Source organism: Lissotriton helveticus, chromosome 3_1, assembly GCF_964261635.1.
Source record: "Lissotriton helveticus chromosome 3_1, aLisHel1.1, whole genome shotgun sequence".
Taxonomy (NCBI): Eukaryota; Metazoa; Chordata; class Amphibia; order Caudata; family Salamandridae; genus Lissotriton; species Lissotriton helveticus.
Genome location: NC_136061.1, coordinates 1,184,284,442 through 1,184,304,894, shown reverse-complemented (window position 1 = coordinate 1,184,304,894; position 20,453 = coordinate 1,184,284,442). Strand labels below are relative to the sequence as shown.

The 20,453-nt window shown below is 45.8% G+C and overlaps 1 protein-coding gene across 1 annotated transcript in view; it reads right to left on the bottom strand.

Moving 5' to 3' along the window:
- The window catches only part of LOC144824222 (uncharacterized), a 652,050-nt gene that overhangs the window by 525,254 nt on the left and 106,343 nt on the right, over positions 1 to 20,453 (bottom strand). The window contains exon 11 of the mRNA XM_078683370.1: positions 8,152 to 8,372. Within this exon, the coding sequence (XP_078539496.1) occupies positions 8,152 to 8,372 (221 nt within the window). The remainder of the gene's footprint in view (positions 1 to 8,151; positions 8,373 to 20,453) is intronic.

Sequence of the window (20,453 nt, the reverse complement as noted above, 5' to 3'; positions counted from 1 at the left end):
CCAGAGCCTATCACATTCAAATTCAGACAGTCAATGTACAACCAGGCAGAGACACACAGAATTGGTAGAACACAAAAAACAGCCATTTCTAAAAGAACGGTTTCTTAATACACAATGCAAAAAACACCTTCACAAAAAGATGTGTTATTAAATTGAGAGTTCAGGCACACTAAACTTCACCTCTCCATCTTAAGCCTATGGGAAGTTAAGCTGGAAACATATTACACAGCCTTCCATATTCTGACCTATGGGCAAGATGGCCTTGCATCAGTGAAAAAACAAAATGGAGAGTATTTCACTGTCAGGACATGGTACACACCTCAGTACATGTCCTACCTTTCACATACACTGGACTCTGCCCAGGGGGTACCTTGGACCTACCATAGGGGTGTCTGATGTATATAAAAAGGGAAGGGTAATGCCTGGCAATTGGGTGCATTTATCAGGACAACCTGGCAGTTTAACAAACTGTGCACAGGCACTGCAGTGGCAGGCCAGAGTTCTCTCTTTAGGGCTACTTGTGTGGGTGGCACAATTAGTGTTGCAGGCCCACTAGTAGCATTTGTATTACCAGCCCTGGAACACATAGTGCGCTTTACTGGGGACTTTACTAGTAAGGCAAACATACCAATCATGGAAACCAATTATCATTAAACTTTACATGTGTTTTGAATTTGTACACATTTGTGTGTTTTTATGGTTCTTTGAACTGAAATAAAGTTATTTGATGATGATAACACATCATAGCGAATTTTGGTCTCATAAATATTCACCCGCTCTCAAATCTTCCCTGCTCTGTGCTCCCCTACTCTTCACTATTTCCCAATGCGTGTTCAATTTTATTTCCATTCTTCATGCTTCTTTTCTTATACTGATTTACAAAGAATGAATATCCTCATACAACAAGTGGTTAAAGTAACGGCAATGCTCCGCACGATAACAGAACTGTATACATTTTTTCGGAAAAAGTACTTCACGTATTGTGATATTAATGTTACTATATTGTTAATACCAGCAAAACTTCCCAATAAAATATTTTATTCTAAAATGCTATTCCATTTGTAATCAAAGTTTCATGTTACATGTTAAATAAATAAACAATAAGTTACCAATTTGAAGTTGTAAGATACTGCTTGGGGAAGGCAGATGCTGTCGCACAAAGGGTGTGAACATTTACCCTGGACTATCTAAGATGATTCCCCGAGCACAAGTATAAATATGATGGAAAGGAGAATACAGCACCTAACATTATGATTGCTGTAATGGTGCTCTCAAGGATCAATGATTTATTTTAAGAGCAGACATTCTGGTGGTCTGCATTTGGATTTGAGGGTGTGTGATCAAGAACCCAAATGCTTTCCAACTTTGCATATTTTTAACTCAAATTTTCCATCTTCATGCTTTGTCATGCCAGTGATTTTTATTTTAGTGTGGAATAGGGGCACTTCACAGATTACAAATGATCCTGCTACCACTCAAAATTGAAATGTAGGCTTCTTTGCAGTTACTTACGGGCTCCCGTGGGTAGCACCTCCATTGCCTGAGGACACTTCTAGTGGTGCAAAAGAACAAGTTGGTTACCTTCGGTAACGCTTTTTCTGGTAGATACAGTATCTGACTGTGGATTCCTCACCTTGTGAATATCCCCTTGCGTCAGCAACATTCGGAAATTCTTTTTGTAGCTTCCCGCCGACGTCACAGAGGCACGGCATCGTGCGCGACTCCGATGACGTCACTGACACATAATAGGCCCACGCCGGCGTGATGACGTCAGTTCTGCCCTTTTTTCCGTGCCTTCGAGGCACACAGACGGACCGACAACAGTAGATATATACACAGTATACAGTCAAGATAACACGCACAGTGTAAGGACAATGCAGTAATTCAAGAAGAATAACATATATACATCAAAACATTGCCATTATCTAAGGTATAGAAGAGTGGACAACGGGGAGGCGGGTGGTCATGTGAGAAATCCACAGGCAGATACTGTATCTACTAGAAAAAGCGTTACCGAAGGTAAGTAACTTGTTCTTCTGATAGATACATCTGCCAGTGGATTGCTCACCTTGTGAATAGAGTCCCACAGCACTCCCTAATCCCGGAGGAGGGTGTCCACTCTCCTATACCTGAAAATCTTGAAGGACAGAGCGCACAAAATGGCCGTCCCTCCTCATCTCACTATCCAAGCAGTAATGCTTTGCAAAAGTGTGGAGGGAGGCCCATGTCGCTGCTCTACAAATGTCCTCTACAGGAACCCCTCTAGACAAAGCAGATGTTGATGACTTTGCTCTAGTAGAATGAGCCCTTATACCCTCTGAAGGTTCCTTACCAGCCAGGGTGTAGCAGATCTTGATGTATAGTATGATCCATCTTGAGAGAGTGCGCTTGGGCACAGCTCGTCCTTTCTTGAAGCCGGCAAATCCCACAAAGAGCTGGTCATCCACTCGATAGTCTTTAGTTCTATCAAGGTAAAAGCTCACCGCCCTCTTAGGGTCCAGACGGTGAAGACGCTCCTCCTCCTTAGAAGGGTGAGGGGGAGGATAGAAGGTAGGTAGGGTAATGGACTGTCCTAAATGGAAAGGAGTAACCACCTTAGGCAGAAAAGCAGCCCTGGTCCTAAGAACCATTCGTTCAGCATGAATGGTCAAGAATGGGGGTTTTGAACGAAGAGCTTGAAGCTCACTTACCCTCCTTGCCGAGGTAATTGCGACAAGAAAAACAGTCTTAAAAGACAAAAGTCCCAAAGGACACCTGTGTAAAGGCTCAAAAGGAGAACCCATTAAATATGTAAGGACTAGGTTCAAGTCCCATTGAGGCACAATAAAGGGAGTAGGCGGAAACTTATTAGTTAAACCCTTTAAAAATCTCAGTACAACAGGAGATTTAAACAAAGATGGTTGATCCGGTAAGCAGATAAAAGCTGATAAAGCCGATAAATAACCTTTTACCGTCGCTACAGCAAAACCCTGCTGCGCCAATGAAAGTGCAAACTGAAGTATTTCTGACAACCGAGCTCTCAAAGGATCAACAGAATTCTCCCTACACCAGGATGCAAATTAAGACCACCTATATGAATAGATGGACTTGGTGGAGTCACGTCTAGCCGATAAAAGGACATCCACCACATCAGGTGGGAGAGAAAAGGAATTCAGGTTGACCCGTTCAATCTCCAGGCATGAAGGTGTAAGGTCTGGAGGTGGGGGCGTAGAACATGCCCCTCCATCTGAGAGAGGAGGTCTGCCCTAAGAGGGAGACAGAGCGGCGGGCATGAGGAGAGGTGGAGAAGATCTGTGTACCACACCCTTCTTGGCCAATCGGGGGTGATCAATATAACTTGGTCCCGGTCTTGGCGAATCTTCATCAGAACCCGAGGAATCAAGGGTTTGGGAGGAAACGCGGAAAGGAGTTGTGAGTCCCAACTCAACTGAAACGCGTCCCCCAAGGCTCCCTGCATCGGAAACTGGGGACTGCAGAAAGACGGGCAGGGAGCATTCTTGTGAGTGGCAAACAGGTCCACCCAAGGAGTTCCCCACATCCGAAAGACGTGACGAACTACCTCTGGAAGAAGCCTCCACACGTGGTCGGCGGAGAACTGCCGACTGAGACTGTCTGCACGCACGTTCAGAACTCTGGCCAGATGATTTGCCATCAGACAAATCTGATGGTCCTGAACACAGGACCAGAGGCGCAGAGCCTCTCTGCAAAGACACTGAGACCCTACTCATCCCTGTTTGTTGGCATACCACATCGCGGTGGTGTCCGTCAGGACCAGAACCGACCGCCCGCGAAGGGAAGGGAGGAAGGCCTTGAGCGCCAGACGTATTGCCCGCAATTCCAGAAGGTTAATATGAAGCAACCTTTCCTCTGGAGACCAAAGACCCTTGACCTCCATATCCCCCAGATGAGCACCCCACCCTAGAGTGGATGCATCCAATATCACTGTGGCCACAGCTGGAGGCAGTTGAAAGGGCTTCCCTTGAGACAGGTTGCCTTCCACTCCCCACCAAGTGAGATCCGCTGCAGTTTCTCTGGAGATCCTCACAGACTCCCTGAGATCCCCGTTGTGTTGATACCACTGCCTGCGGAGGCACCACTGGAGTGCCCTCATATGCCAGCATGCATTGTTGACCAACAGAATGCAGAAAGCCATGAGACTGAGCAGGCGAAGGACCTTCAGGACTGGAACAACCGTTCCATTGTAAAATAAAGGAATCATTTCTTGTATGTCATGAATCCTTTGAGGTGGAGGGAATGCACAACACACAGTTGTGTCCAGTACTGCACCTATGAACAGGTTGCGCTGGGAGGGCACCAGGTGAGATTTGGGTACATTTATCGAAAAACCCAACCTGTGCAACAACTGAGTTGTCTCTTGTAAATGATGGAGCACTATCTCCGGAGATTTTGCTTTGATCAGCCAATCGTCCAGATAACAGAATACTGGAATCCCTGACCTTCTGAGCTGTGCAGCCACCACAGCCATCACCTTGGTGAAGACTCGAGGCGCAGTAGTAAGACCAAGCGGTAGAACCGCAAATTGGTAGTGCTGCGATCCCACCGTGAAGCGGAGATACTTCCTGTGCGACTTCAGAATGGGTATATGGAAATAAGCATCCTGCAAGTTGATCGACACCATCCAGTCTTCTTCCATCAGTGCTTGAAGAACGTGCGCAAGGGTGAGCATCTTGAACTTTTCCTGCTTCAGCTAAAGGTTCAGGATCCTGAGATCCAGGATTGGACGAAGTCTGCCATTCTTTTTGGGAATCAAGAAATACCGGGAGTAGCACCCCTGACCCCTTTTCATGCTCCTGAACCACCTCTATCGCACCCTTTTTGAACAGTGCTTTCACTTCTTCCTGAAGGAGCAACAGGTGGTCCTCCGAGCAAAAAAACTTGGCAAGGAGGGTAATTTGGGGGAAACTCCAGAAAGGGAAGAGCATACCCATTCTCTACGAGATTGAGAACCCAAAGATCTGATGTAACGGATTCCCAATCCCTTAGAAAATAAGTAAGCCGACCCCCCACAGGACCCACATGATCCGGAATGGCGGATCTAGGGCTGCTTTGCTGCTGCAGGTGGGGGGGTTGGTATTAGAGGAGGAAGTGGAGGAGGAGGAGGCTTGACGTGCATGAGAACGAACCTTTTGTCTTCCTCTGTAGAACCTGTAGATTCTGTTGCTGCTGTTGCTGGTGGGTTTGCTTAAAGGAATGAAAAGTAGACCTTCCGAAACCCTTGTACCTTTTGGAGACAGAACCTCTAGTCTGCAAACCCAAATATCTTGCCGTCGCCCTGCTATCCTTAAACCTTTCCAAAGCAGCATCAGCCTTCTTTTCTGAAAAGGCCAGAGCCATCGAAAGGCAAATTCATCAGAGCAGTCTGAACATCCACAGAAAACTCGGACGTCTTCAGCCAAGCAGCTCTTCTAGTGGCGACTGAAGACCCCATGATCCTAGCCACTGAATCTGCTGTGCCATACCACTTTGTATGACCTGCCGAGCTGCCACCTGCGTGTCAGATACTACTTCATTAAAGTTTTTTCTATCCTCCTCAGGAAGCTTAGACGACAGCTGTTTCACTGTATCCATCAAAGCATGGACATATCTGCCTAGCAGACAAGTAGCATTAGTAGACTTTAGGGCCATACTGCCTGATGAAAACACCTTCTTAGCATTCTGATCCTGCTTCTTTGAGTCTTTATCTCCAGGGGACAAGAATTCTGGATCTCCAGGCGCCACTCTATAACGCCTTGCTACTGTCTTTGACACTGCAGGAGCAGTAAGTGGTCTACTCCATACCTCCAATATGGGATCAGTAAGAGCCTCAGTAAAACAAAGAGTTGGCTCAACCACCGAGGACGGAGAACTTCAGTGAGGATGTTCGATTTGTACTCCACAGATGGTAAAGTCAAATTCAAGAGCTCCGCAGCCTTCTTAATTACCACGTGGTAAGGCGCCACATCCTTAGAACGAACATCAGAAACCGTGGGCAACTCCCATTCTGGTGAAATTTTCAGCCCACTTGCATCATGCAAATCTTCAAAATAATCCTCCTGATCCTGAAGCTCTCCCTCTTCAACTTCAGCGTCTCTAAAACTCTTTTCCTCCAAAAGGCGCTGCACTCAACGTCTCGACCATTTTATCCGAACCGACGTCGTCGGATCCGGTAACGACTCCGATGGAGCCGGAACCGGCGTCGAATGAGGAGATGGAGCCGCCTTCAAAAGAGAAGCTGGAACCGGCGTCGAGCTCCGAATTGGATCACGAGGTCGCTCCATAGCCGGCGAAGCCGTGAACGGAGTCGACGGCCTCAGTGGCGCCGAGAGATGCCATGGTGGAGTCGGCGTCGGATTAAACGGCAGGAAAGGAGCCGGAGCATATGCCTGAGGCACACCCAGATTATAAGCCAATGGACCCATGGGACCAGCAGGTGCACCAGAGGGGAACATTGCTCTCGCATAAACGCCATATATAGCATTTAAAAAATGCGATGGGTCCTGACCAGGACCAGGAAACTGAGGGTAAGAGCCTACTGGCTGCTCCCGAGGAGGCTGCACCGGATTCAACTCCTCCTGTTCCTCCTGTTCTTCGGGACGTCGTACCGGAGTCGTCGACCCCTGAGGAACTTCTTCTCCTTCATCATGCTCCGAAGACTGATTCGGATCCGGAGACGGATTCGACACCGGAGCAGGTGTAGGCTTCCGAGACTGTAAGGGAGTAGCCTCACCTTCTGGATTACAAAACTGGAGAGGGAGAAATCGTGTCCTTATGATGTCTTCGAGAAGATGACTTCTTCTTCGAGTCCGACTCCCTGCCGGAATGGTGTCTCGAACTCTGCTTCTTTCTCTTGTGCTTCTTTCTAGATGAACCAGAAGCATGGCCGACCTCGATCAGGACCTCGACTTCGACCTCATACGTCTCAATCTTGATCTCGAAGTCCTCTTGGCTTCCTTACCCTTCATTTTGGCAACTAGAAGTTTTGCCTCTCGTTCTCGAAGAGCCTTCGGGTTCATTTTTGAACAGGATCGACAACCCTTGACGTCGTGTCCCGAACCCAGACACAATAGACATTCCTGATGAGGATCGGTGATGGACATCATCCTCCCACATGAATCGCATGGCTTAAAACCTGTCTTCTTCGTTGACATCCTGATGGAGGACAGCAAAACCAAGCAGAAACAGAATGAAAGTTCACAATAGTAACAAAGTAACTATGCGTAACACAGAAGATCCCAAGAAACCGTTAGTGTCGACGACGCGGAAAAAAGGGAACTGACGTCATCACGCCGGCGTGGGACTATTATGGTGTCGGTGACATCATAGGAGTCGCGCGCGATGACGTGCCTCTGTGACGTCGTCCACGTCGGCGCGAAGCTAAAAAACGAATTTCCGAATGTTGCTGACGCAAGGGGATATTCACAAGGTGAGGAATCCACTGGCAGATGTATCTATCAGAAAAGAAACTATATCTGACGAGTGGTGGATGCTGTGATTCCCTGGTGACGAGCATGGCAAAGGGCAGTTCTGAGAAATAGTGAGGAAAACAATTCCCTATAGCTTGAAATATCATCCAATAAGGGTCAGTGAAGCAAAAAAAGCATTCAGCAGGATTTCCAGACTTTGCCTGTCTTCACATCAAACGTGTTAAGCTTCTCCTCCAGGACTTCATTCCACAACCTTTTCCTAGCAGGATGTGTTTTGTCTTTGTCCTTGTCCACCCTCCATAATGATTTCATTGGCTCGTCCCCTGAAATAGGGACGTTATGATCCAGTAATTCCCAATCTTACTTTTAATACTCCTGCTGCTCAAAGGGTGCTATGGTCTAATCATTGCCTCTCAATCTTAATCTCTCACAGGTTGTGCTGTAGAGTGGATATTCTGCTCCATTACTTCCTGAACTTACTATCCTAATTCAGCTGAATAGTGTATAGTCTGATGCAGTACTTCCCAAATCCTTACAGCTGGTTCTGCTGAGTAGTTCATACACTGATGGTTTACCTTGTATTCTCTCTTGCTGTTTTTGCGTGTATTAAGGAAGTTCTGGTTCTGGTCTTGAACTGGTTCCTAAATCCTTTAGATAGCAATAATCGTGGTTCTTGCTACATTACACATATAGCACACCCTGACTGATTGCTGCTCAAAGCTCTTACCTGGGCGGCATATCGCTGGCTCCACTGTTGCTGCGTTCTCACAGCTTCTTCCCGCTGTACAGGGAAGACACACACTGGCTCCCTGCATGGAGCTGAAAGTTCCTGGCTCACAAGGCAATTCCAGGCTAGTCCCACTGGGGCAGTAGAAACCAAAAGGGCATCGATAGCCATGGATCTCATCCGAAGGGCAAGGTGTAGTGCTTCTCTCCAGACACACAAATCTGCATACAATGAAAAACATGTCACTGAAAACTAAATAATTTCATAAGAACCTCGTAATTCTTGAAAATTGACCAGTCTTCTGTTACTAATAGGTACCTTTACAAGACGTGAGAAAGTGAGACTGGCACCAGCTGGTGCTCCAGGTAACAATTTATTTTGTGGAGGTCACTCTTGGTTATCTGTAGGAATTCATTTTGGAGGACCAGGAAAGAGTACTTCTTATTTTAAAGAAAGCTCCATCATACTTCATGGGAGAAGCAAAGGTGGAAGCTGGGAATGTACAGGTTTTAGTAGTAAAAATGTGAGGGACACAGGGTGTAGTGTAGTTCCTATATTCCCAATAGGATCTGCGCATTGGAATAATATATCCTATAGATTTGACGTAGGACTGAGGTCATCTAGGTCTCTATCGAATATACTAAACTTAATTGTGTGTGTGCCAGCTAACTCAGAGGTCACTAGAAACTTTCTCGAATACACAAGAAGGGATTAGTTTCTGACAACCGCATAAACATGACAACTTTGTTTCCCAAGAATAAGAATATATCTCTCAGAGTCGAAGAAACAATAGATAAGTATTTCACTCAGTGAATCTTGCATGCTTTGTTTTTACAGAGTTAAATAAAAAGGGTTTATTGAACAGTCTTCTTTCTCATGCAAGAGATGTGAACTGCTACAATCGTTATGCAGACTGCAAAGTATAATGCGTACAGCGTAAACAGTAATATGAAATAATACTGTAATAAGAGGAGTGTATGGTTTCTAAGCCATATAAAAATACATACATAAATAACAAGTACTAAAATACTCAACTGGTGCTTTTAAAATACGCCTACCCCAATTGTACCTAACCTAAGTCTAGTACGCGGGAAGAAGTAAGTATTGTGAACCATAGGTTTAGTTTTTGCCAAAAATCTACCAAAGGTTTCTCTAGGTTCTAAACAGCTCCATACCTTGGTTAGAATGAAAGAGGTCTGGTATCTCTGTCTTGGGACTCGATTTCCCAACACCCCGTAAGGGGATCCGGAAACACTGGAGCTCGATTCTCGGCAGAAGAAAGGCAGCTTCCTGATCAGTGCGTCAGCTGGGGAGTCAGCTTCTTACTGCACTTGCTGTAGTGAGCTGCGTCGGGCAAGTAGGTCTTCGAACTGCTCCGAACCACCGTATCTTGGTAGAGCAAGTGTAGGTATATTTATACCTTGAAGGTGTTTAGGAATGCCATAGTTTGACGTAAAGTCGGTCATATGTGCGTCAGGAAAGAACCCCTAGGGAATAGTTGTTCTTTGTAAATTAACTGAGTTCTTGGACAAATCAATATTCAAGCAAGGGAAGTTCCCTAACTGCTTAAGCTGGTTTTCCAAGAAATCATTGTGACGTTTTGTACGGATGGAAGTAGCATGCCTGTATTTGGGTAGCATGGGCTATGCCTAAATAAGGGCTTGATTTCTATGCCTATATAAGGGCAATGTGAATTGTACCTATATAAGGGCATGAATCGGGAAAATTCACTCGGAGCCTAAAACACCACACAACAAGGGGAGTGAGAGGGAAGAGGGAAAAACCTAACAGGAAAGACGGTGGGATTAGGGGGGAGTAAGAAAGGTTTAAGGAGCATCAAAGAGGGGTTTAGGGAGGGATGTCACCCACCCGCACAAGAGTAAGCCAACTGCTTTAATCTGGGTTCGCGGTTTACTCTCTGAGTTTATGAAGAACAAGTTACTTACCTTCAGTAGAGACTTTATGTAGCCTTGGATTCCTTGCCAAAGGATATCCCCAGGCATCAGGCTCGATCCAGAAGATTTGTTAGCAGTACCCATGCACTAGTAGGTGGTGATGTTTGGCTCTGCATCGTTGTTGCCAGAAGGGACATGCGCAGTACCTATTTAAGCACCACCATGGTGCGCTGACGCCAGCTACTTTCACGACGATCCAAGCCAAGAGTGCATGGCCACAATGAGACCTGACCACTGCTGTGTCAAGCTAAGGCCCTGAGAAGAGTATCCCTCACACTGTAATCAGTTCACAGAACAGGGAGAAAGAGAGGGTCGTAAGGAATCTGCTGTTAGAAAGAGTCTCTTCCAGATAAGGCATTACTGAAGGTAAGTATTTTGTTCATCTGATAGAGACTTCGAGCCACATATTCCTTACCTTAGAATAGATACCCAAGCAATACTTCCCCAGAGGTGGGACTGCAAAACAAACAAAATTAAAAAGTCCTGCAGGACAAAACAGGCAAAGCGCCCATCACAATGGTCTTGGCTGTACAGACAGTAGTGCGTGATGAATATGTGCAGTGAAGCTCACCTTGCTGCTTGACAGACGTCCAGGACCGAGACAAAGTGTGTTAAAGCAGTGGTTGCAGCCTTGGCTCTGGCATAGTGAACACGGCAGCCCTCATGGGGTTGCTTTTTTGCCAATGCTAAGCACATCTTAATGCATTGGGCGATCTAACTTGAGATGGTCTACTTCTGCACTGCCTTCCCTTTTTTAGCTCCAATGTAGCCAACAAAGAGTTGATGGTCCACTGAGAATTCTTTTGTGCATTCAGGGTAGAACGACAACACTCTTTTTGGGTCCAGATGGTGGAGTCTCTACTCCTCTGTGAAGGGATGAGGAGAAGCAAAGAATGTACGCAAGGTAAATTTCTGTCCTACATGGAAGGGAGTTACAACCTTATGAAGGAAGGAGGCTCTTGTCAGGAGAAGTAGCTTGTCCTGGTAGAAGGTGGTAGAAGGAAGGTTTACAGAGATTCCTTGCAATTTCCCGAGCCCCCTGCCTGATGTTATAGCCAGTAGAAAGGGAGTTTTGATGGTAAATAGCCTAAGAGGGCAATTGTGCAGGTGATAAAATGGTGCACACATGAGGAAGTTGAGGACTAGGTGAGGTCTCATTGAGGTATTATGATTGGAATAGGGGTTAACATGTGCTGCAGGCATTTAAGGAACCTAGCCACAACAGGTGACTTAAAGAGAGAGGGTTGGTCTGCTGCAAAAATGCTGAGGTGGTTGAGAGATAAATATTAGTTGTACTTAGAGTAGAGCCCTTTTGTGCTAAAGATATAGCAAACAAGAGAACCTTGGATAAAGGTGCAGAAAAGGGGTCAACTTTGTGGGAAGCACACCATTACACAAACCTATCCCAATGGCAAACGCATTCCGACTTGGTGGAGTGATGCGGTCTGCCAGAATAACATTACAGATTTTGGATGGAAGGTTGAAAGCTGTCAACTGTTGCAGCGCAATCTCACATATGAAGGTGGATGGTTTGTAGGTTTGGGTGCAGGACCCTCATGTTGTTACGACAGATGATCCTCTCGAAAAGGCAGCCTGAGTGGAGGACCGATGGTCAAGCTCAACACAAGCCACAAGGATTACTTAGGCCTGGTCATTCCTGGTCTTCGTGAGAACCCTGGGCAGGAGTGGTATTGGTGGAAAGGAGTACAAGAGTCCAGATCTCCACTCGAGATACAAAGCGCCTTTGAGCAATAGTCGCATGAGGACTGCAGCAAACAAAGCTGCTGCCATTGCGCATTCTTTGAGGCGGAGAAGAGATCTAAACAAACTTTCCCCACTGCTGAAAGAGACTTTGCACCACCTCTGGATGAATATGCCATTCATGACCTGCTAGTCATCTTTGACTGAATGTGTCCGCTTGTCTGTTCACAGAGCCTACCAGGATTTTAACCACCAGGAAAATGCCCCGATGTTCCAGCCATGTCCAGAGGAGCAGAGAGTCTAGACAAGGGCCCATGGCCCTACGCTGCCCTATTTGTAGCAGTAGCACATGGCTGTGGAGTTTTCTGTGAACTGCTGCACCAGTCTTCCCCTGATCAAAAGAAGAGCGGCTTTCAGTGCCAAGTGAATCACATGAAGTTCAACAGGTCAATGTGGAGCTCAGATTCCACTGAAGACCACAGTCCTCTGATCTCCACTTCTCCCAGATGGCTGCCGCAGCCAGGAGGGATCCATCTGTTACTAAAGTCAGATCAGGTTAGGAAGGGAGAGAGGTCTGCCACAGACCGAACTGTGGTACGTTACTTACCACTGCTGATTTCTTACAGTTACCTCTGAGACCTCGACCATGTTGGATAGATTCCCCTGATGCTGTGCCCACTGGGCCTTCAAGTCCTACTTCAGAGCCCGCATATGCCAATGGGCATGAGTAACAAGTAGGAGGCCATGAGGCCCAACAGCCTCAGAGTCAGTCTCACCGAAATCCAGGATAGAGGCTGCAACATTGGAATCATAGTCTAAAGATTCTGGACTCACTGCTTGCTCAGGGGGAAATGGCCTGAAAATGCACTGGGTCGAAAATGGCCCTGGTGAAAGGAAGCGTCTGAGAGGGAGTCATATGTGACTTCGGTGTTTTAATAATGAACTCCAACAAGTGCAAGAGGTTTACCATAGTCTGAATGTGGGAGAAGACTGCGTGGGGTGAGCCTGTCATCTTGAAAGAGAGAGAAGGGTGTCAGTGTTCAAACCAATTTCTTCCACTTTTCTTAGTAGCGTTTATTCTAATTTAAATCCATTTGTGCGCAAGCCCAGGAGCGAGCCTGTCATCAACAGCCAGTCGTCGAGGTAGGGGAAGACTGGAACCCCTGACCTCCGCAGATGAGCTGCAACCATGCCATCACTTTCATGAACACCGAGGAGCGCTAGTAAGTTTGAAATAGAGCAGTGCAAACTTAAAATGTTCTTGGCCCACTGTGAACTCCAGGTAACATCTGTGGGCAGGCTGGACAGGATGTGGAAATATGCATCCTGCAACTCCAATGCTATCATCCAGTCCCCTGGGTCTAGGACAGACAGAACTTGGGTGAGCGTGAGCATTTTGAACTTCTCCTTTTTCAAGAAGAGGTTGAGCACAGGTCCAGGATAGGACAAAGTCCTTCATCCTCCTTTGGCACCAGAAAGTACCAGGAATAATAACTGTGACCTGCTTTTGATGCAGGCACCCTCTCTATGACTCTCTACGGGCAAGAGAACCTGCAAATAGTAATAGTGCAAGGAAAGCTGTTACTCCGTTAGCCGATCGTAAGTGGGTGGCATGGATGGTGGATTAGTCACAAAAGGGAGGGTACAGCTCATATGGATGATCTGTAAGACTTAGCAGTCTTTTACTGACCACCTGTGGGGTAGGTGATGGCCTATTCTGCCTCTCACTGGGTGCCCATCATGGTCAGAGGGCAAGATAAAGAGGCTTGGAAGCAGCAGCAGCTGGGAAGTGGTGGACTGACCCGACCACGGGCCACCTGTCCTACTTTGTCTGTGGGACTTGCACTCTTGGTCATGAAAAGGCTAAGAAGCCTGGTGGCCATGGTGGATGAGAGGGAATGGGCAGGCCTGGAGACCCCTTCTATGGCTACAAAAGAGGCAGAAGGAAGATTGTGCTTGGATGTGGGTCATAGACAAACCCAAGGTCCTGGCCATAGCTCTGCTGCCCCTAAAGCGCTCCATCACTGAATCAGTCTTCTCTCCAAATATGCAAGAGTCATCAAAGGGCATGTCCATGAGGGGGGCCTGGACATCCTCTGAAAGGCCAGGTGTTTTCAGCCAGGCGTGGGACCACAAGGCTACCAACAAAATAGCTCTGCTAGGGATTTGTTTGTGTCAAGCCCACACACAATAGCAAGAAGGAGCCAAGAGGGATATGGAAAGGTATGTAAGGGATCGCCCTCCACTCTAAGCAATCAATAAACACCAAGATCCCTATACCTAGGACAATTAATACATTTAATAGACATGAGTACACAGTACTAAGGTTGTATTTTATATTTACATACCAAAGTTATCCCCTGCTCTCTATCGCAGTGAGGTATAGATCCTCTAATGTCTTGTTGTCCCTGCTAGATCTACTGTTCCAAAAGAGTTACTCCGTTCTCAACTCAAGTAGTGTCCAGGACAATGTCCAACCAATGTCTGCCTTCTTTAATGGCAGTACATATATCCACACTCAACCACATGTGCACAAACCTTAAGGAAAAAAATGTGTGGTGGAGCGGAAGGCACCTCACGGGCGAACAACCCTTTGGGGATGTTGGCTGATGTTACCAACTCACTGCCCCTTTCTCATCATCGGTTGCCTTCCAGTCCCAAAAGAAAACAAACTGGGTACAACACATAAAATGAAATGCGTGTAAAGGTGCTAAATAAAGAGTTGTGTAACATTAACTCATAAGGGACAGAGTGACATAAAATCAACAGACACACCCACTCAATTACTTTATTCTTCGTTTTAGTGTGAACTGTTGAATTAAAAAAAAGAGGTTGGTAGCTTAGTATCGCCTACCAGTACCTGATACCGACATGTTTCACTGCCCCAATAATTTCGGCAGATTCATCAGGGTATTTCAACACTCGGTCACTGCACCAACTTTTGGAACATCCTTTCTGGACACCCAGGCCAGCATGGGCAGCTCATACCTGATGGCCAAATCACACTTCGATTCGTTTAAAACCGATTGAGATATCAATCGTACAATACGGAACCAGGACCTTATATCATCCAGTCTCTTGTATTCCCCATCTGGTTCCTGGGATGATATAAGGTCCTGGTTCCGTATTGTACGATTGATATCTCAATCGGTTTTAAACGATCGAAGTGTGATTTGGCCATCAGGTATGAGCTGCCCATGCTGGCCTGGGTGTCCAGAAAGGATGTTCCAAAAGTTGGTGCAGTGACCGAGTGTTGAAATACCCTGATGAATCTGCCGAAATTATTGGGGCAGTGAAACATGTCGGTATCAGGTACTGGTAGGCGATACTAAGCTACCAACCTCTTTTTTTTTATTCAACAGTTCACACTAAAACGAAGAATAAAGTAATTGAGTGGGTGTGTCTGTTGATTTTATGTCACTCTGTCCCTTATGAGTTAATGTTACACAACTCTTTATTTAGCACCTTTACACGCATTTCATTTTATGTGTTGTACCCAGTTTGTTTTCTTTTGGGACTGGAAGGCAACCGATGATGAGAAAGGGGCCGTGAGTTGGTAACATCAGCCAACATCCCCGAGGGTTGTTCGCCCGTGAGGTGCCTTCCGCTCCACCACACATTTTTTTCCTTATTTTTTTCCTTAAGGTTTGTGCACATGTGGTTGAGTGTGGATATATGTACTGCCATTAAAGAAGGCAGACATTGGTTGGACATTGTCCTGGACACTACTTGAGTTGAGAACGGAGTAACTCTTTTGGAACAGTAGATCTAGCAGGGACAACAAGACATTAGAGGATCTATACCTCACTGCGATAGAGAGCAGGGGATAACTTTGGTATGTAAATATAAAATACAACCTTAGTACTGTGTACTCATGTCTATTAAATGTATTAATTGTCCTAGGTATAGGGATCTTGGTGTTTATTGTGTGTCAAGCCCACACCTTAGGGAAAACTTTGATGCAGCTCGCCCATCAGCAATAGCGTGTCTAAATATGGATCAAGGATCCTCTGAGACCATAGGCAGCACTTGGCCCAAAAGGCATATGGTGTTCATCACTGGCAGTCAGTGCTAGGCTGACAGAAGAGAACATTCGCTTGCCAAAGTTATCCAGTCTCTTGTATTCCCCATCTGGTGAAGTGGTAGGAACGCACAGGAATTAAATATGGAGGCTTGAACCGCATTCGGGATGGGAAGCCAGGTAAGGAAACTGGGGGCCCCAGATGTGAGGTGAAGGTGGCGGGCAATGGTCCTATGCACAGGAGCCCCTGTGCAGAGCTTGGACCAGGCCTAGAGTAGGATGTCTGTAAAGGCTTCATTGAAGGACAGTAGGGGTTCAGAAGGTGAGACTCCCAGCTGAAGCCCTTCCATCATTACATTCATTATGACTACCATTGTGGGCAACTGAAGGTCGAAGACATCAGCTTCCCTACACACCACCATTGCAAAAGAGGCCCCCTCCTCCATAGCCACAATAGGAGTGGAGACTAGGCCATTGTCAGGTGAGGTGTCTAACCCACTGGACTCTACCAGCTCCTTGTAACAGTGGTCCTGTTCCTCACCTGGTATCTGGTAATAATAAGGGTCCATTGACCCCTCCTGTTTATTTCCTTCTCCTGGCCTATCAAACAAATAAGGCTCTGGTTCTGCTCCAGGAAGGATGGACCTGGTTGGCTCTAGAATCAGATGACGCCCATCGTCTCTGTGTTGGAGTCAGGAATAAATTGGCACTGGAGCGGGTGCCGTGGAAGGTCTCAGTGTTGCCGGCGGCTCTGCTTCGGATCAAGCAAGTGATCCATGGGCCTGACTGACTTCGATGACAAGCCCGCCGACATGGGCCCATTAGAGGCACCTCCCACACCCTTGGGGCCCGAAGGCACTCCAGAGGGGCCGGGCATCGAAATATGAGTTGCATGGCTTCATGACAATTCCTTCAGCTGGGCGGGCATCGAAAATCAGGGAAGAGCGGAGCAAAACCAGGTTCATTTTCCGCTGAGTCGAAGGGCCTGGAGTGCTGATGCTCCCACATCTTATCAGAAGACTTCAACAGACACAGCAAAGTCGAAGACCTCTTTGACATCTTGAACTTCTTATGTTTGTGGAAATTACTTGACATCCCAGACATTCTGAGTGTGATGACGACAATTGGGAAGGGCTCCGCGAGCGGTCCCTGGACCTTCCACATGATCGTGACCTCGAGCGTAGCTGAGTTGACCGACTTTGGGTAGCGAGAAGCTTGAGGGAGCACTGCAATAGTGCCTTGGGATGGATGCATGGTGCAGCAGTCCTCGCAGGCCTTGAAGTCGTGGTCCTGCTCCAGGCACCACAAATACATCAAGTGGGGGTCTGTTACCAACATTTATCTGTGACAGGTCCCACATGGGTTGAAACCAGATGGTTTCTTGTTGACCTATCCTCACATCAAGAGAAAATATGTCAAAAAAACTTCAGCAAAACATTGAAAGAAATACATGCACGCCAGGATGGTGCCTATATAGATACAGCACATGCTGACATGAAGCTGAACTTCACCACCTACCAGCGCGCAGGGATATTACTTGAAAATCTTCTGGATCCAGTCTGACACCTGGGGATATTCTAAAGTAAGTTATTTGTGGCTAGTAGTCTCCATCATATTACCGAAAGTAAGAAACTTACTAAAAAGAGGACCCTTACTCAAAAGTGTAATTTACCTTTGTGGATCAGGTCCTAGATATTATTGAAGGCAATGAGTGGAGCATACCATGCAGATCCATTTATTACAGTCACTTCCATCAGAATAAAAAAAAAATAACATTGTGACTTTGTTGCTTCATGGTATGTTTTACTGCAGCTCCCCAGAGATGGTGTTCTCATTCTGTAATCCCAGGCAGGGCATCAGATTGTGAATGTAAACCATATCCAACAGCACAGATCCAGCATCTTGTCCAGAACACAGCTTGCAAAGGTTTCCAATTCAACGAACACCATTAAATATCATGCTTGGAACGATATACAGACAAACTAACCCACAAAAACTGATACCCTCATTGTTTGTAAGTGATCCATGCTGAGAAGAACAGAAGATCTGCACTTGCATCTTGAAAGCAAATGGCATGCAAATGTCACCAGCAAATAGGGAAGAGCCTGAACAAATGACTTTGAATGCAAGTTCAAAGTGGTTGTGCTAGAATGGCTGTAGTGAACTAGGCTGAGGATTATCTAAAAAGATAAAGACTGAGTAGAACAAGGACAGAGCATGTCAGACTCCATTCAGGAGGTCACTGAACAGGCAGTGGCTCCTGGACCACAACATGAGACTTGAGGTCATACCTTTGCTGTCTAAGAGCCAGCTGAAGATACTCTCTGACCGTAGATTTACTATTCTGGACAATCATTTTTGCCTCATTTGCACATTTTAATAAGAGGCTTTTTAAAGCATTTTTCGACATATACACACATTTTTCTGGCGATTTGTATAAGCTCCCTAGAGTCTAGAGTGTGGGGAGTATTTTTAACATATGCTAACTACTGGATGCTCTGTGTGTGTTCTAGTAATAGACAATCCCTGATAATTTTTTGGTTATGGATCACAGTGTTTCTTCACCATATTGGGTGCCAAAGAAGGATAGGTGCTAAGTGTATTTTGTCGGTGATATAGGGGATGTTCAGCTCATGATGTAAATTACAATTAGAGCAGCTGATGGGGAGGCTCATCATTGCTTTCCAAAAAGAATCCTCTATTGTTTGCATCGCCTTACATTAGCATGACCCCATACACCAGCACCACAGGCAGCAACTACACTAGATTTAGCCTCATAAATCTTTTTTTATAATATGCAAATGTCTTGTGCCCAGCTTCTTAGAGAACGAATGGATGACATCAATGCTCTTTTCTAGCATGATCTCTTGATTCACCATCATGCTAATCCAAGATGATCTATCGTCAAAAGTCACCCCTAGATAAGAGAACAACTCTGTCTGCACCAGAGATAAAGAAGGAAGGGGGGTTCTTCATCTTTTGGCCTGCAATTAAAATAAATGACTTAGATTTGTTTGATTGTAAATCCAGACTTTGCATAAATTTTACATAAGTGTATAGCAATTTCTTGAGGGCCCTTCCCGTATGCGCAATTAAAAGTGCATGGTCTGCATACATTAAAATTGGAATAAGCGTCTTGTTTATTCTAGGGATGTCTGTGGCTGATTCAAGTAATTGAGCCTCTACCCCATTTGAATATTAAGAAAACATAAAAGGGGCAAGAACGCACCCTTGGCAAACTCCTCTGGAGATTGAGAACCATCTTGTGCATTCACCATGATGCCCATACCTAACACACTTCGTCCTTCCAATACAGTTGTCTGATAAAAGTAATTATTTCTTGGTCTACCTCCTTTTTCTTCATGATCCTCCAGAGATGGGAATGGGTTACGCAGTTGAAAGCTGCACTGAGGTCCACGAAAGCCATGTATAAGTGCTTGGCATGGCCATATTTCGCTATAAGTAGGCTTAGATTAGGGCATTTATCTTGGGTGCCTCTACCTTTTTTAAAACCATATTGGGGGGGATCAAGATGTTGTTTGTCAGTGCCCAAGCCTCCATTCTATTCAATAGCACTCTACCGATAAGTTTTCCCATGCTGTTGAGGAGAGAAATTGGCCTACAGTTTCTAGGATCTGATTTGTCTCCTTTTCATCAATGGGTATTAAAATTGCTTTATGCCAAGAAGTAGGCAGGCCCTCTTTGGCTATTGCATTAAACACATTAGTGAGCACAGGGGCCCAAAGGTCAGGGCAGTCTGTAAAAAATCTATTGGGGTGCCCTCAGGACCAGGCACCTTCTTACTAGTACATTGAGCCAGTGCTACACTTATCTCAGAATTATTAACAGTGGGACCAGCTTTAGATGAACAGACAAGCTCTGTGCACAATGCCCAGGTACCATCTCTATTTTCATGAAAAATTTTACTAAAGTGCTCCACCCATGAGTCCTCATTCACATGATTGTTGAAGTTGGGGTCTGTATTTTGATTAAGAATGGGGCTTTAATTGTTGCCCAGAAATTCCTCACATTATTTGTGGTAGATGCTTTGAGCAGTGGTCCCCTGCATCTTCCTTCAGTAGCTTTAGACTTTTCTTCCTGGCCATGGAATACCTTGTGCACACCTGTTTGACCAGGAATCGGTCTTTTAGCATATGCTTAATGATTTGGTGTAAATAAGAAAGTGCTTAATTGTAATTCTGGTCAAACCATTTCTGGCCTTGCTTTTTTGTGACCCACCACACTTTGTGAGATTCCTTTTTTCTTCTAATAAGATGGCTTCAAAGGACTCAATTGTACTTTCGGGGTCTGGGTTTAGGTCTAGACATACTGCTGTTTCTTTGAGTCTACTAGAAACTATCCGGGGATAAAGCCTTCCTTGTCAGTACTCTCTCACTTAAGTGCTGTTATCCCATTCTTTCTTGCAATATAGGGTTTTATATGTGAGATGTTGGAACCATGGACACCTACCCAATACATATGACAAGCTAAGGCCGTATGATCACTAAAACCAGAGAATGTAACCGCACGATTACTAAAAAACCCTCCCAGGGAGGCTGAGGCTATTATGAAGTCAATTGTTTAGCTGCTTGAGGTGGAATGGAGGGTTTCTGGCGGGTGACCAG